Source organism: Ochotona princeps, chromosome 2 (assembly GCF_030435755.1).
Source record: "Ochotona princeps isolate mOchPri1 chromosome 2, mOchPri1.hap1, whole genome shotgun sequence".
Classification (NCBI taxonomy): Eukaryota; Metazoa; Chordata; class Mammalia; order Lagomorpha; family Ochotonidae; genus Ochotona; species Ochotona princeps.
Genome location: NC_080833.1, coordinates 5,672,341 through 5,687,708, shown reverse-complemented (window position 1 = coordinate 5,687,708; position 15,368 = coordinate 5,672,341). Strand labels below are relative to the sequence as shown.

At 51.0% G+C, this 15,368-nt stretch overlaps 1 protein-coding gene across 1 annotated transcript in view; it reads right to left on the bottom strand.

Moving 5' to 3' along the window:
* The window catches only part of UBE4B (ubiquitination factor E4B), a 114,047-nt gene that overhangs the window by 20,794 nt on the left and 77,885 nt on the right, over window positions 1–15,368 (bottom strand). Inside the window, exons 13-21 of the mRNA XM_058675021.1 lie at window positions 15,054–15,170; window positions 14,860–14,958; window positions 12,708–12,821; window positions 11,483–11,681; window positions 9,641–9,779; window positions 6,148–6,247; window positions 4,683–4,810; window positions 4,001–4,099; window positions 2,195–2,430 (exon numbers count right to left, since the gene is read on the bottom strand). Of these exons, the coding sequence (XP_058531004.1) occupies window positions 2,195–2,430; window positions 4,001–4,099; window positions 4,683–4,810; window positions 6,148–6,247; window positions 9,641–9,779; window positions 11,483–11,681; window positions 12,708–12,821; window positions 14,860–14,958; window positions 15,054–15,170 (1,231 nt within the window). The remainder of the gene's footprint in view (window positions 1–2,194; window positions 2,431–4,000; window positions 4,100–4,682; window positions 4,811–6,147; window positions 6,248–9,640; window positions 9,780–11,482; window positions 11,682–12,707; window positions 12,822–14,859; window positions 14,959–15,053; window positions 15,171–15,368) is intronic.

Genomic DNA, 15,368 nt, shown 5'->3' with positions numbered 1-15,368 from the left:
TGGGCAGCTGACAGCTATTTTTAGGACAGGTGTAATCTATCCAGGCCAGCAGGGGTCTAGGCCGGGGGGCACTCTGCCAGAACACCCCCACCCAGCCACACCGGCCCAGCATGGGCAAGAGGCCCGATGCCATGGCACACATGGGCACATCTGATCCTGAAGCCATGGCCACAGGCTCAGGGTCAGAGAATGAAAACATATTTAACTAAGTTTAATGTTGCTGTTGTTTTATTACTGACAATACCTGCTGACTATAGAGAAACAAAGATGTTCAGATAATTAAAGAATAAAACCTGAGACACTATTCCATAATACTACCATTCAGAAATAACCAACCCATTGATAATGCCTGGTATATGCCCTTTCCTAAACTTTAAAACCGTACATAACCACAACCATGAACATATTGTTAGTATTTCTTTTACTTTTCTACTTCACATTAAGGTAACGAACATACTAGCTTTCACGGATAAACCACAAATCATTTAGCATTTTTATCTTCAAAGGGAGAGCTCTTCCATCCACTCTTCTACGGTGCAAATGGCGACACCAGCCAGCACTGAGCCAGGTTGCAGCCAGGAGCCTCGAATGCCAGCTAGGTCTCCCACACAGTGCCAGGGTCCCATGCCCTTGGGCCGTCTGCCGCTGCTTTCTCACATGCAGTAACAGGGTCAGAAGTGGCGCTGGGACTTGGATTAGCACCTACAGGGGAGACCAGCTTCTCAGGGGGTGGCACATCTGTTATGCTGCAACACCAGTCCTAAATAGTTGAACTCTTTGGAAAATTATTTATTTGAGAGGCAAGCAAGCAGGTAAAAGCCGAGAGCCAGGAACCCAGCCCAAGGTCCTCCCGTGGGCGGCATGGGTCCGACTGCTGGTCTGCACTGGCAGTATGCTGCAGTCAGAACCTGCAGCTGCAGATTCACTCCAGGAACTCAGAAGTGGGATGCCAGCATCTTAACCATTAGGCTAAACACACACTCTGGGATGTTTTTAACATTCACTGTAGTGCTCAGTGACATCTTGGCAAATAAACAAACTCTCACATTTACAATCATTTCCATTAAACAACTACAGTTTACGACTACCTATCAGAGGGAGTGCTAATTTACTCCTTACACCAGCTCTGGGATTCTGGGCTGGTACCACCCTGCCAGCAGCTGTCAGGTTCACCAACAGGGGGCGCTGCAGGAACAGGGACTTGGTCCTTCTGCTTGTTTTAACCATGAGTTTTCCAGTCCAGCAGTTGGTCCCAATTTCAGCCTTGACTGGTGGCCCCAGAACCAGCACTCGAGCACCCAGCCAGGGCCCTAGCTTTCCCCCACCCTCATTTAGACAGCCAGGTTCTAACATCCCGACCTAGGGAATGGCTGAATGCCTGCATTTTCCCTTGTTGCTGCAAGGCTCCTGAGGGGGCTGCCCTGTCCATGCCGCAGTGCCTGAGCCACCTGTGGTGCCATCAATGCCAGAGGATGCTGGGGAGCCTTCTGCAGGCCCGTGCACATGCTTCATGTTTAGGGAGACAGGAAGAGGCCAAGGAAGACAGGAGCTCTTGGCAGTGCCACAGGATCAGTGACAAAGGGAAAGGCATGCGGTTTCTTGGAACACTCAGTAAGGAAGTGGGCGATGACAGTGCGGGCCCCAAAGAGCAGGAGTGGACCGAGGGCGCACAGGATCCCCACGCTGGTTAGCGGGGGCACGGCATGCTCTGGGCAGCCAAGGTCCCCTCGAAGAACACAGCGAGAACACACTACTGAATGTCAGACTCTTCTCTGGCTCAATCAGAGATGAGCAGACAGACTTGCTTCTCTGAGAAATATGCAAGCCAGCAGGCAACATGCCACCTGACACCTTGCTGTCAGACAGGTGGGTTAAGTCCCAGAGGTTAGTTGGAAGGGGAAATTAAAAATCAAACCTGGAGGTGGGGGAAAGCCTTGTGTGCAGCACATTAAGCCACTGTTTATAATGCAGGCATTACATCTATGACATCCCAGCACCAGGCTGAGTCCCAGCTGCTCTGTTTCTGATCCAGCTCCCTGCATGACATCCCAGCACCAGGCTGAATCCCAGCTGCTCTGTTTCTGATCCAGCTCCCTGCATGACACCCCAGCACCGGCCGGCTCTGCTGGCAGTAGGACGCAGGAAGCAGTGGATCCTGGGAACCGCGAACCTCTCTGCAGGCACAGGGACTTACCGGTATAAAACTTCATCAGAGAAGGGACCAGCAGCTTGGTGGACAGAGGATGGTTCTCAATCATCTCAAAAAACTTCTGGGTCCGTGGCTGCACCGAGGGGTTCGTCATGAACATGACCTCCACGAGCTTGGCCACCAGGTAGGGGTTCCGGATGTAGTTCTGGTTGCACAGCATCACGACAAGGAACATGACGATGTCCTGCGTGCAGGGCTCGTACAGCACCTGGGGAGAGTATCTGGGCGGGGCGGGAAACCAGGCTGAGACCGACGTGGGCGGCGGAGCGGGGATGCCGCACAAGCGGGCTCCCCAAGTTCCCTCCAGCCCGCTGGCCTTCTGGCCACCACACTGGGCAGCAGGTGCACTGGTGGCACCATGCTCGCTTCTTATGTTTACAGAACAAACCAAAAGTCTATGATCAAATCAGGCAAAACTCACAGCAAAAGGGATCTTAATGATCATAAAGTCCTTCATTTTGGGGGGTTAGTTTTAAAAATTGGAACCAAACAAATAAAAAAGATCCTGTAGTTCTGACAAAAATAAGCATAAGCATAAAAAAAAAAACATTTCATGCAGGTTTTCTTTCTGAATGACTAAGCTTGGAATGATGTAACTGAAGCCGCTGAAACTGCAGGATGCTCCTGGCAGCACGCCAGGCCTGGCTCCCAGCCACCTGTCAACCACTCACTGCTCCCGGCTCCTTCCTGGGTCACCTGCAGGTGGAGGCGTTCAAGGTATACGTAAGAGGCAGTCTGTTGGTCTACTCTCCAGCTGCCCACAAAAGCTAAGATTGGGTTAGGACAAAGTCTGCAGCCAGGGATGCCATTCAGGATCCCCCCGGGGGTGGCAGGGACCCAGAGCCAGCAGCCTGAGCCAGGAGGCCGACCCAGGCACCCCGCCTGAGGCAGGACGTTAAGGCGAGCGTGTGCCAGTCGGCCAGATGCCGGCTCCCAAATCTGGTCCTTTTCAAAGGCAGCTTCAATGACATCAAGAAAACCTGCTTGGCTTAATTCTGGCTCTCTTTGGTTTTTAGAAAACTTTCACACTTTGTATTCTTTTTTTTTTTTTTAAAGATTTATCTTATTTTTATTACAAAGTCAGATACACTGAGAGGAGGAGAGACAGAGAGGAAGTGGAGCTGCCGGGATTAGAACCAGCGGCCATATGGGATCAAGGCGGGGACCTTAGCCACTAGGCCACGCTGCCAAGCCCCACACTTTGTATTCTGTGACTGTGACTGCACCACCCCTTTCACACACTAATCCCCTGCCTCACCACAAAGACACTACTGCTACAGTAACCACTGCCAAAATACTGATACCGGGAGTGTTAAAGGTGTCTTCAAATCCTTGTTTGCTTTGTTAAATTCTTTAACATCCCCAGCATCAGTAATGGACTCGAATCATTGCTTTGTGGGTGCTCTTTAATTTCACAGTTGAGAGAAATCTTGGTACCAAAGCCAAGTGTGAGTGTTCCTGGCATTTAGACATCCCCACGTTCCATTTCTAAGCTGTCTGCTCCTTCTGCTATGCCGAAACCCAGCCTCAGCCATGGGAAAGCCTCCACCCAGTGGCCACAGACCATGTAATTATCAGCAGTGTTCATCCTGCTCCTGTCTTGGACTAGGACTGGGACTGGGCCAGTGTACACTGGGACCCACTTCTCTAGTCTCTAGGCAGCATTCAATTACGACAATTGGGTTGTAAAGCTCCAGGCATATAACACAGGCTTGTAATACAGGGCATAGGACCACGACAGGTCATGTACAACAACCATGTTAGAACCACAATTAGATCAAAGGCACTTACTGTACAATAAAAAATAAAAATTCAGCAACATCTTCTACATAAAACTCGGGCAACGCTGCAAACACCTTGGGGACATCTGAATTTAAAGGCAGTGTGATGCTGTCGGGGAGGGAAAAAAAAAACAGTTACAAACGACTCACAGCTTGGCACACCATACAATTAAACAGGTGTTCTATTTGGGAAAAACAATGTAATACAACTTTAGAAAAATATGTTGGCAAAAAGAAATGTGCAGAAACTAACACAGACTAACAGAAACAATGGATACGCTGGTGCATGCAAATCAACCTGTGACGAGCTACACATATGTTTTCAAGAGACTTTTCCATTCTTGGCCAATCATAGTTACACTGGTAACCCCAAGGTTTCATAACACTAAGAATGACTGCCTGGAGGGGACAAATGCTGGCCAGTGTCCTCAGCTCACTTTGACCTAGCTGGACATTTCCCTGGACGCAGCGCACCCTGGGCCTGCCAATCTGTTATCCCCACCACCGTAGCGTCCCATTTCTGGATCATCTTTCCCATGACAGAGTTCATGGCAAATTAAAAGAAGATCCTTTGGTGAAATGAAAAGCAAGGCAAACCCATTTCACACTCCATGGAAATACAGGACAGAAACTGGGAGGTGGGGCCTGGTTTCAGCTCCCTGCTTGGAAGGGAAGGAAGGGGGCGCACTCACTCGGGGTACGCGGGGTCCAGGACGCGGAGCAGCAGCTGGATGAGAAGGCCGTAGAAGTTCAGACATCGTCTCAGGAAGCTCTCGTCCAGCAAACCGGCGTCAGCACAGGCCTTGCAGCGCACCAGTTTCTGCGGAAGTAGGACTGTAGTCACTGATGAGTCGGGGGTAGGGTTTCAAGTGACGGGCAGGGAGAGGGGCCAGGCCGTGGCAGGGCCGGGTTCTAGAGCACCAAGGAGCTTGCTCATCTCAGAGTAGCTCTGGGACAGCTGGGGAGGCCAGGGGTCAGTGTTACACATTAGAAACCTAACTGGTAGGAGGGGACGCAGCAGAGCCCAGAGGCGTGGCAGCAGCTGGTGGGAGCAGGGGGCCAGGCCACTCTGTGGGAACCCCAGCAGCACCACTGACAAGCTGCCCTTGGGCCAGGGGTTACCCTGGCATGTCAGGGGCTGCAGTGAAGGCTGACACACGCATGTGTGCACATACTGGCATGCAAGCATCATCCGTTACAGACCCAGGTAAGAGCCCCTGGTATACTGTGCATCTGGAACAGGGCTGATCTGCTAGTAAATGAAGCAGAAGTCTTAACTTACACCCGGACTCCAAGTCGGGTAACACTGCCCTGAATCATCCTGCTGGTCAACAGAAAGCCTGTCCACTTCACACTCAGTTTCAAACTTGAAACTTCAACATAAGAACAAGGCCTAATTGGGGCCCGGTGGCGTGGCCTAGCGGCTAAAGTCCTCGCCTTGAACATACCGGGATCCCATATGGGTGCCAGTTCTAATCCTGGCAGCTCCACTTCCCATCCAGCTCCCTGCTTGTGGCCTGGGAAAGCAGTCGAGGATGGCCCAATGCTTTGGGACCCTGCACCCGCGTGGGAAACCCGGAGGAGGTTCCAGGTTCCCGGCATCGGATTGGCGCAGCACCGGCCGTTGCGGCTCACTTGGGGAGTGAATCATCGGACGGAAGATCTTCCTCTCTGTCTCTCCTCCTCTCTGTATATCCGACTTTGTAATAAAAATAAATAAATCTTTAAAAAAAAAAAAAAAAAGAACAAGGCCTAACTGTGCTCTCTGTTAAGCACGTCTCCTGGTAGGAGTATTTCCATCGACAGAGGGTCTGTATGGCAGTTGGTTTTCAGGCAAACGGAGAGCTTTCCACAGCTCACACCCGGGGCTGCCTCTGTGTGTGTGTGCGCATACACACACGTGTGGGGCTGGGACTGGGATGTGGGACAATCTGGCCTAAAATAAGGCAAAGGGGGCAACGCTGAGCTAAGATAAAACTCACTGGAATTCCACGCTGAGCTGCAGTGGCGGATGCACGTTGTGTCCCATAATTGAAATGATTTTATACAGCTACACGCGAGGTTTAAACTACATTCATCTTTCTTGGGGACAACAATGGGGAGAACCAACACTGCACTTCCCCGAAAGGCGCAGCGCCTGCACGCAGCCACACAGACCTTGAGCTGGGTCTTACAGCGCTTCAGCATCTCGCGGTGTCTGGTTGCCAGGGGTGAGTCCTTCCACTGGCTCTCATTGTTTTTCAAATCCTCCACGGTCCTGAAACGGAAGTCCAGCAGTCAGAGAGCAACCCCAGCAACCTGTTCACCTGCGCGCTCTGCACATCCCGCAGGCTCGCAGACACAACTCCCCGCTGCCCCTATTCTGGCATCCGTAAGCTCGGAGCCACCTCAGCAGCAGGCTCTGATGGACCAAAGTGCCTTCCTTTCCTGCAGGCTCCTCAATTCAGATTTCAGGAAGCAGAAACCTCTTTCTGCAAGGAAATTACAAAGATTCCTTATTCCTGAGAGCAGAAGACTCCTGACGGCCCACAGCGAAGGTGGCCCTGCCTGTGGCATCTGCCTCCCTTCCGGGGGAGTCTCCGCTCCCTCAGCCCATCTCTGCATCTGCCCTGCACTTCCTGCACAGGCATGCACAAGCACCTCCTGTCGGCAAGGCCACAGGCCACTGTGAGCACTGTGTGGCTGACCCACAGGCCCCGCCGCATCATCGCAGCTGCTTACTACTGCGACACCAGGCACCACACAAGGAAGATGCCACACGCCCCTGACCATGGCACCTCTGCCACGCTGAGATTCTACAACACATGGAAGCAAACACTTTGGCAGTCTGGGACGTGGCTGAGGCAGAGCTGCTCTGTGTGGGCTCAGCCTGAAGCAGCCCCTCTCACGGCACGGCTCGCAGCACAGCCCCAGAGGCTTTCTTCAGCTAGCCTAAGGATTTATTCAGTCAAATAGTACCTCAGAATTAAGTCCCTCTGTAAAGATCTATGTATTTGACAAAGACAGGAAAAAAAAAGTCTTCAACCTGCTGGTTTAAAAGGCAGAGTGATAGACAAAGACAGGCAAAGGGAGACTGTCCATCCACTGGGTCATCTCCAGAATGCCCACAATCCACAGGGCTGGGCCAGGCCAAACCAGGGAGCCTGGGGCTCAGTCCGGCTCTTCCACAGGGTACCTGTGCATCCACAGGAGCCTAGAACTGGAAGTGGAGTAGCTGGGACTCAAATAAGGCACATCTACACAGGATGCAGGGGTTCCAAGTGGTAACTGACCAGTGAGTTAAACATCCCTTCCAAGGGCTGTAAGCCTGTGGTTCAGCAACCAATGCGAGCAACCAGTTTGAGTACCAGCTGCTCCACTTCCCATCCAGCTCCCTGCTGTTAGTGTCAGTATAATGTTAGAGTGTTAGAATAGTAGATGCTAGGTCAGGAGGTCAGGCCCCTTGGTGCAAGAAGCCGCTGCTTTGCTTAGTTAGGATAAGCCAGGGCCGTTGGGAGATGTCACCCTAGTCATGGCTACTGACCAGTGTCACAAGCCCTATCTACAGTGACCAATGCCACGAGCCCTATCTATAGAATCCACCCAGGTAGTAGGGCAGTTGGTTTCCCAGGTGGTTCCAGGAAACAGGATGTGTTATTGATACCCAGAACCTATGGCCATGATGTGCTTGAAGTGTGTTACTTTGATTGGAGAATGTGTTACTCTTTAAATTGATTTGCTGTGTTTGGATCTGCGCAGGCTATGATGTATGTAATGCCCAAGACAGGCCTATAGACTCAGAAGCCTTTCTCTGGTTCAGGGTCCGACCCCTCCTGAATCAGAGAAAGGCTTGGGGCCTGCGTGCCCCAAGAATGGTCTGACCCAAGCATGCTGGCAAAATAAACTCTGCTTGCTTTTGCATTACCAGTGAAACTCTTTGTTACTTCGGCGGGGAGGGGCAGACAAAACTGGACGCCAACACTGCTTGTGGCCTGGGAAACCAGCAGAGGATGGCCCAAAGCCTTGGGACCCTGCACCCATGTGGGAAACACTGATGAATATCTGCTTCCTGGCTGTGGACTAGCCTGGCTCGGCCATTGTGGTCATTTGGAGAGAGAATTGGTGGATGGAGATCTCTCTCTTACCTCTCTCTCTGTAACTCTACCTTTCAAATAAAAATAAATACATTAAAAAAAAAAAAAAACTTCAAACAACAGTTCTAAGTAATGCAAAGGCCAAATAAGAATAAATAAAAGTTAAGAAAATTCTTGAACTGAACTAAGTCCAAATAGCCCTATGTTGGTTAAAGGGAACAGAATTCATCATTCTAGCCCTTTGCAGGGACAGGCCTTTGGTAAGGATGCCTCGAGCCAACGCTGCTGCTGCTGACCCCACGAGGCAGTGGTGAGGGCTCAGGGAGGGGGTCCCTGCCACCACGTGGGAGACACGGGGTGAGTTCTGGGCTCTGACGTTCAGGCCATGATTCAGCAGATGGGAACGCTCTATCTGTCTGCCTCTGAAACAAACTAAAAACAAAACGGACAGAAGGCTCAAAGCCCTGACAGCCTTGGCACTGGCTACTACCACTTGAGAAATAATATAACTCCTTTACAGCAAATGAGATAATCAACCTCTACACAAAAAACCTAAGAAGCTTAACAAGAAATGAAAATTACAGGTCAATTTTGCTTGGAACAGATCAAAAAACCCTAACCAGAATATCAGCAAATTCAATGACATATATAGATAATAATAAAGGTTGAGTTATTCCAGGAGTGAAAAATGGGTTTAATCTTAGAAACACAACTGATGTAATTCAACTTCATTCACGGAATGAAACAAAAACACACAATCTTCCTTAGCAGCTATAGAAAACTGCAGCGCTCAGTAAGTACGAAAAACCTGCAGCAAACTAGAAATAAAACACATGGCATATCACCTAAAGCATTCTCTCCTTTACTGAAAAAGGACATTGTACTAGAAATAATTGTGTGTACAAGCATGAGGAAAAAGCATGTGAGACGAAAGAAACTGCTTGCCACTGATAAGATTATACAGAAATGAGAATCCAAGGGACTCCGTGGCGTGACCTCTGAAACTGCTGAGCGCTGTTAGCAAGGTGCACGGAGTTAGAGGCAGGCATGGGCACGGGCTTCTCAGAGCCGGTCTCACAGGGACTGCATCAAAAGGTGGGAGCAGCACCCATAGTTTGATTATTCTAGATAACTCATTCAAGATCTTCCTGCTTCCCCGTTTCTGTTCTGTGCCTGGAAGTGCTGGTGCATGGCAGAGAGCTGGGAGGACAGACAGCACAGCCAATGGGAGCCAATGCTTCCTGGTGGGGACAGAACCTGTGGCAACCATGTCACAGCCCAGGGAGAGAGGGAGCCGCTATGTGCAGGCCTGCCTGGAGCCCACGTCCAGTGGTGGAGACCACAGAAGTCGCGAACAGCAGGGCTAGCGTGGCTCAGGACTCACAACGAAGGCTGGCTCACGGCACCAGGCAAAGGACTCCACACAACCAAGGAACACGCATGCAGGTCTGGAGGAACACGGGTGGTAGCCCACGTTCAAGCCTGCTGCTCACAGTGCAGTGGGAGATGCAGGAGAACGCATGGGGACACGGGCCAGGGCCCTACCACGTGGCACCACGTGGCACCACGGCACGCACCTGTTGAGCTCCCGGATGGCCCGGAGTCTGCGGATGTAGCGCCGGCAGCTGGGCAGAATGGAGAGGTGGTGGGCGTGCAGGGTGAGGAAGAAGCATTCCGTGGGGAACTTCGGCTCAGAGAACGGAGACTGATCTCCATCTGGAAAAGTCACATCATTCCCTGAGTAAAGGCCACGGCATGTCTAAAACCGGAGGAAGCCCTGTGCACAGAGACAAGGCTTACACTCAGGAGGTCCGGGGTCATTGTCGAGGACAAAATCAAGTGAAGTCAAGGGCAGAGGTCACCGAACGCCTGGTACCCTATGGGATGACCTGTTTACTCAGCCGGCCACTGTGTGTGCTGTGTTTTCCTGATGCATTTTATAAAACCATTCACAAGCACCACGTAAGTCTTAAAATGGCATTAGATTATACAGAGCAGCGTGGGTTCCACAGCCATTTCTCTACGTGATTGTTTCTGATTTTAGTTGTAATAGTACTGCGGGGGAGGACTGAAACATATAAAACTCCCTTTATTTTCAAGCTTTGGGAATAAACTCTGAAAATGTTGAACTATTTAGAGTAATGCTACTGTCTATTTCACTTTATTTTTAACATGCTCCCAATGGCTGTATAGATTCACCGGGGAAAGTGTGGTATCCCCATTATACGAGGCATAATGGCCAGAGCAGGCAAACTGGCACAGCTACCATCTTACACGCTTACCACTTCTGGGCAACATTTACAATCCTTCTCCGTGAGCTACTCTGAGACACACAGCGCCTGGGAAGGCTGCTATCCCACAGCTCAGCGCGTTGAAGAGGTCACTCCTTCCCGCACCTGCACCTAGTGAGTCTGTTATGACTCTCCAGGAGCTGCCTGACTCGGTGTGAGTGTCTTCGCTGAGGCTGTGGCTGGTTACAGGTGTGCAATGGTATCCGAGTCTGACAAACCCCTTCCTCCTCCGAGCAGGTCTGATTTTCCCGAGTAAAAGAAAACAATCCTTGGGTAGAATTTAGTTTTGTCCTTACACATTTAGAAGAGTTGCTCTTACACAGAATGCTGTTAATCAGTTTTCTGTTTTATATGTTCATTTTGCCTCACTCGTTAAGAAACATACTTTTTATCTCTGATGAGATGCTTTATAAACCGAAATGTCTACTTCACACAGCTAGGTCAAACCATCTGTTCAATTTTCTAACTTTTTAAAAGGGTTTAAAAAAAATAAAGTAGCGTCCAATCCTTTGACTCTTGTGCAACTGCTTAGATGATGAGAGGGGATTCTGAGATTTGACCCATACCCATTATGCAAATGAGGTTGGGCGCTGCCTTCAGTGCTTGCTGGGCACTGAGCTCCTGGCATTTCGTGCACTGGGCACATTGAGCCAGGCTGCCGCCACTGCCAGACAGGCAGAGATGTGTAAGGATGAAGCCTTGCCTGAAAGTCACTCTGTGCCATCTAACAGTGTCACAGGGTGCCTGTCATTAAGTCACATGGTTTATATTAGCAAGAAGTAAGATGAACATTCATAAATGCTCCCAAGATCACTGAGCTCTCAACCATCAACATCTGTGAAACATTTCATGAGGTCTCAATAAGAGTACATACACAATCTACACGCCCGGGAGCGCATTATACGTCTACACGATCACGTGTGTTATATTTCTTTTACTTTCTCAGAACAATGGATTTGCTTTCATTTGTTTAATCTATCTATTGTGGCTAATTCCAAATAAGAAGCTTTTTAGTGTGTTTATGTTTCCAGTGTGTCTCCATTTATACATTTACATTAGCAAGAGGGGAGACTCTCGGGGGCTGGGCAGAGACCCAAGGGCAGGGTGCAGGGCTCGGGCAGCACTCACAGAGCTCGGCCCGCCAGCTGTTCAAGTCCTCCATCGAGGCGTTCACGCGCGTCTCATCATTGGGCAGAGAAATCCGGCATCTTGGGTGGAAGATATATGTTGGATCAACGGTTTCTAACTTAATTTTCGTACTTAGCTGCTGCAGTACCCACAGGAAGTTCAACATAAATCCATCTGTTGACACTAATCTATCATCTGTCTGTGAAACAAAACAAACAAAAAAGAATTCAAAAAAACATTTGGAACAGACATTTTGTTCAATATTCCATGAAAGCAGAATTAGCACATCCTGTCGCTGGAAGGTCACCACGGAGGCAGGTGGACCTCCTCCACGGACCCAGGGGCCAGCAATGCTGGCCTGTCATAGGATCTGGATTTGCCTGAAACTCAGCCTTCTAGCAGGTGCACAGCAGTCACTGCTTTCCTTCTAGTTCCCCCTGAAAGGACGAGAGCCACTGGCGCCACCTGTCAGCACGTGACAGATTCCCTTCCAACAGCAGCAACTCAGCCCTGCGTGGGCGACAACAGGACAAGGTGATGGCTACGCTGGGCGAACTTTAGTATCAGACACACGCACTGGCAGTTAGGGGCTGCTGTCTCCTCATCAGGCCGCCGAGGTCTGCAGAGGCAAGTGGCTGCGTTCCTGCCACAGGGAAGGCTGGGACTGAGGTCAGCTCTCCAGGCCCGGGCTCCTTGCCACCAGGCTTCTGCGCTTTGGAACACAAGTGTTGGACCACTGTCCCGTAACTCACGGAGTCTAGGAAGAATGCCCTTTTTGAACATTTCTACTAGGAAGGACCAGCCAGGTCATGCCCCTGTAACTGGTTGTCCTGTGTTTGTCCCCGGCCCCTTCCTCCCACACAACAGCTTTAGCAGAGGCTCACTCAGAAGGCACCTGGGCCACCCACTCCCCATCTCCCACCTTTCTTCCTGTTCACCATCCTCCACCATACACAAACGCCTGCACGTGGGGCTCATTTCCAACTGTCGCCTCAAGAGGGCGTCTGGGAGGCAGCCAAGCAGGGCTGGCTCCTCTACAGCAGGGCTCTGACCGTTGGGGCCTTTCACAGCCACCATCACTGCACACCTGCCTCCTGCTACCTCCACGGCTCCTTCCAAAGCCATGCACTTGCACTGGGTTTACACTCACAGGCAGAGCTCAGGGAGGCTCGCCTGAGCACCATGGTGGCCGCCAGCACGGCCAGCAGGAGCCCGGCAGTCCTACCTGCATCTGTGCTTTCTTCATATTGGCGTTGACAACGGCGGCCATGTAACTCAGGGCAGCTTCACGGGTCTCACCGTTTAACAAAATACTGTGCAGGATCTTGAAGAGCTCTTGCTGCAATTCATTTGTAAAAAGAAGATTAACATTTCATTTTAAAGATAATTTATTATTATTACTTTTACTTCAAGAATGGTTGGCTGCGCTGTGGTTTACATGACCACTTGTGACAATGGCATCCCACATCAGGATGTTGGTTCAATTTCCGGCCACTGCACTTCCAAGCCAGCTCCTTGTCAGTGTGCCTGGGAAAGCACCAGACGAGGCCTGTGCTGCGGCCCCTGGCACCAATGGGCAAGACCAGCATGCAGTTCTGAGTTCCTGGCTTTGGCCTGGCCCTTACTGAGAATTGAGAAGTAAGCAGCTGGACGGAAGATCTCTTTCTTTCTATCTCTCCTTCTCTGTCAGTCTGTCTTTTAAATTTTCTTTTAAAAAGGAACAGGATGGCATGTGGTGCCACAGGTTAAGAATAGCTGTCTGGCTATATGGAAAAGTGGGATGGTCCAAGGCCTTAGGCCCTGTGCACATGGGGGAGGCCATGAGCAGGCTTCTGCTTCCTGGTTTCCAACCGGCAGCTCCGGTCAATATAACCATTTGGGGAGTGAACCACAGAATGGAAATCTCTTGCTGTCCCCTCCCCTCCATTATGTAACTCTGAGTCTCAAATAAAAAGAAATAAATCTTAATAAAAAAAGTTTGAAAAACCAAAAAGCAGTTTCTGGTGCAACAGCCCTAGTGGCTAAAGTCCTTGTCTTGCATGCACTGGGATCCCATAGAGGCACCAGTTCATGTCCTGGCTGCTCTACTTCCCACCCAACTCCCTGCTGGTGGCCTGGGAAAGCAGTCAAAGATGGCCCGAAGCCTTGGGACCCTGCACCCTCATGGTGTGGGAGACCTGGAGGAAGCTCCTGGCTCCTGGCCTTGGATAGGTTCAACTCTGCCTGCTGCAGCCACTTAGGAAGTGAGCCAGGGGATGATGATCTTTCTGTCTCTCCTCTCTGTAAAACTGCTCTCCTATAAAAATAAATACATCTTAAAAAAAATGGTAGCTGGCTAGGGTGAGTGTTCTAATGCAGCTTAGATGCCTGCACCCCATACTGGAGCGTCCATCTCAATCCTGACTAATCCACTTGGCTCCAGCTCCCTGCTAACGCACATGGGCAAGCAGCAAACGCTGAGCTCCTATCACCTGCAGGCAAACACCTGGCATCATTTTAGCTCAACAGCAGCTGGGTGGGCATCCGAGGAGTAAACCACCAAATGAAAATGCCTGCCTTTCAAATAAATAAAATAAATCTTATAGAAAAGAAACAACTAGCCTACTTGACACTGTCCTCTCCCATTTCACTCTGCAGGACAGCCTGACCACAGGAGGAACACAGGAAGTGCCCACGCCCAACTGTGTCTGGCCTCGAGAGTGGACAAATCATTCTGACCTTAACAAATACAGTTGAAAGGCAAATGCAGAAGGTAGGAAGGTAGAATGAGAGAGGGAGAGGGAGGACCTGAACTATCTTCATCTGCTGACGTACTTCCCAATGGCTGCGACAGCCAGGTGTGGGCCAGGCCAAAACCAGGAGCCAGGAGCCCTCTGCATGCCCCCTGTGGTGCCCATGCCAGCAGGCACTGCTCTCCAGGCACACTAGCCGAGCAGCCAGGACACGAACTGGAGCTCTGATGTGAGGCGCTGGCACTTAAGAGGCCTGTCCTGCTGCAATACAACTGACGTCAACTTACCTTTCAGTTCCGTTTCCCCACAAACTTTTAAAAATGAGTTGTTTGCCCCAGAATTCCACCTGGGTCTCCTACATGGTGGCGGGCCCAAGAACACAACTCCTCGTCTCTTGTCTCCCAGGTGCATGAGCAGGAGGCAAGATGAAAAGTGGAACAGCACCAGAACTCGAACTGCACCAGGCATCCTGGTGCCAAAGCCCTCACCCCCAACTGCCTGAGCGGCCCTCCCGAGTCACTTGTCTTTCTGAGTAAGGCTGTCGTGATGGGAACCTGTGCGCTGAGCTGCGCCTCACCGGCAGAGCCCAAGGCCCGCCCTCCGTCTCTCTGCAGCAAGCTCCCTGGGGGATCGCTCAGCACCTACCCTTCCCAGCTCCAGGTAATGCTGCAGGGACTGGCTAACGACGCGGGTGTTCTCCAGGGTAATGGCAGGCCCTGAGAAATACTTCTCGACCACTTTAACCTGGAAAGAGATGGGAAACCATTCAATCCACAGCCGGGATGTTGGAGGAGGGATCTGGACAAAGTCCAGCCAAGTGCCAGCTCCCCCGTACTTACATCATCCTCCGCGAAGACGGAGAAGCTGAAGAAGGCCCCCAGGTAGGACAGCCTCTGCAGCTCCCGCCCAGCACCAGGGCTGAGGGGCTTTGGCAGCCACAACGGCAAGGAGGCGACCTGGGCAACGCGTGCGAGAGACAAGTGGAGCTGCTGAGTGGGCAGCGCGGGGCACAACATGGGAAGAGAGCTTCCAGCAGCCCTGAGCTCACACAGGACATCCCCACCTGCAGGGCATGTGGGGCAGCATCATGCAGGCAGAGGGCACCCTCTAACCCCACTAGGCTTTCACAGGTAATCTCTCAATGTTTACGCTTC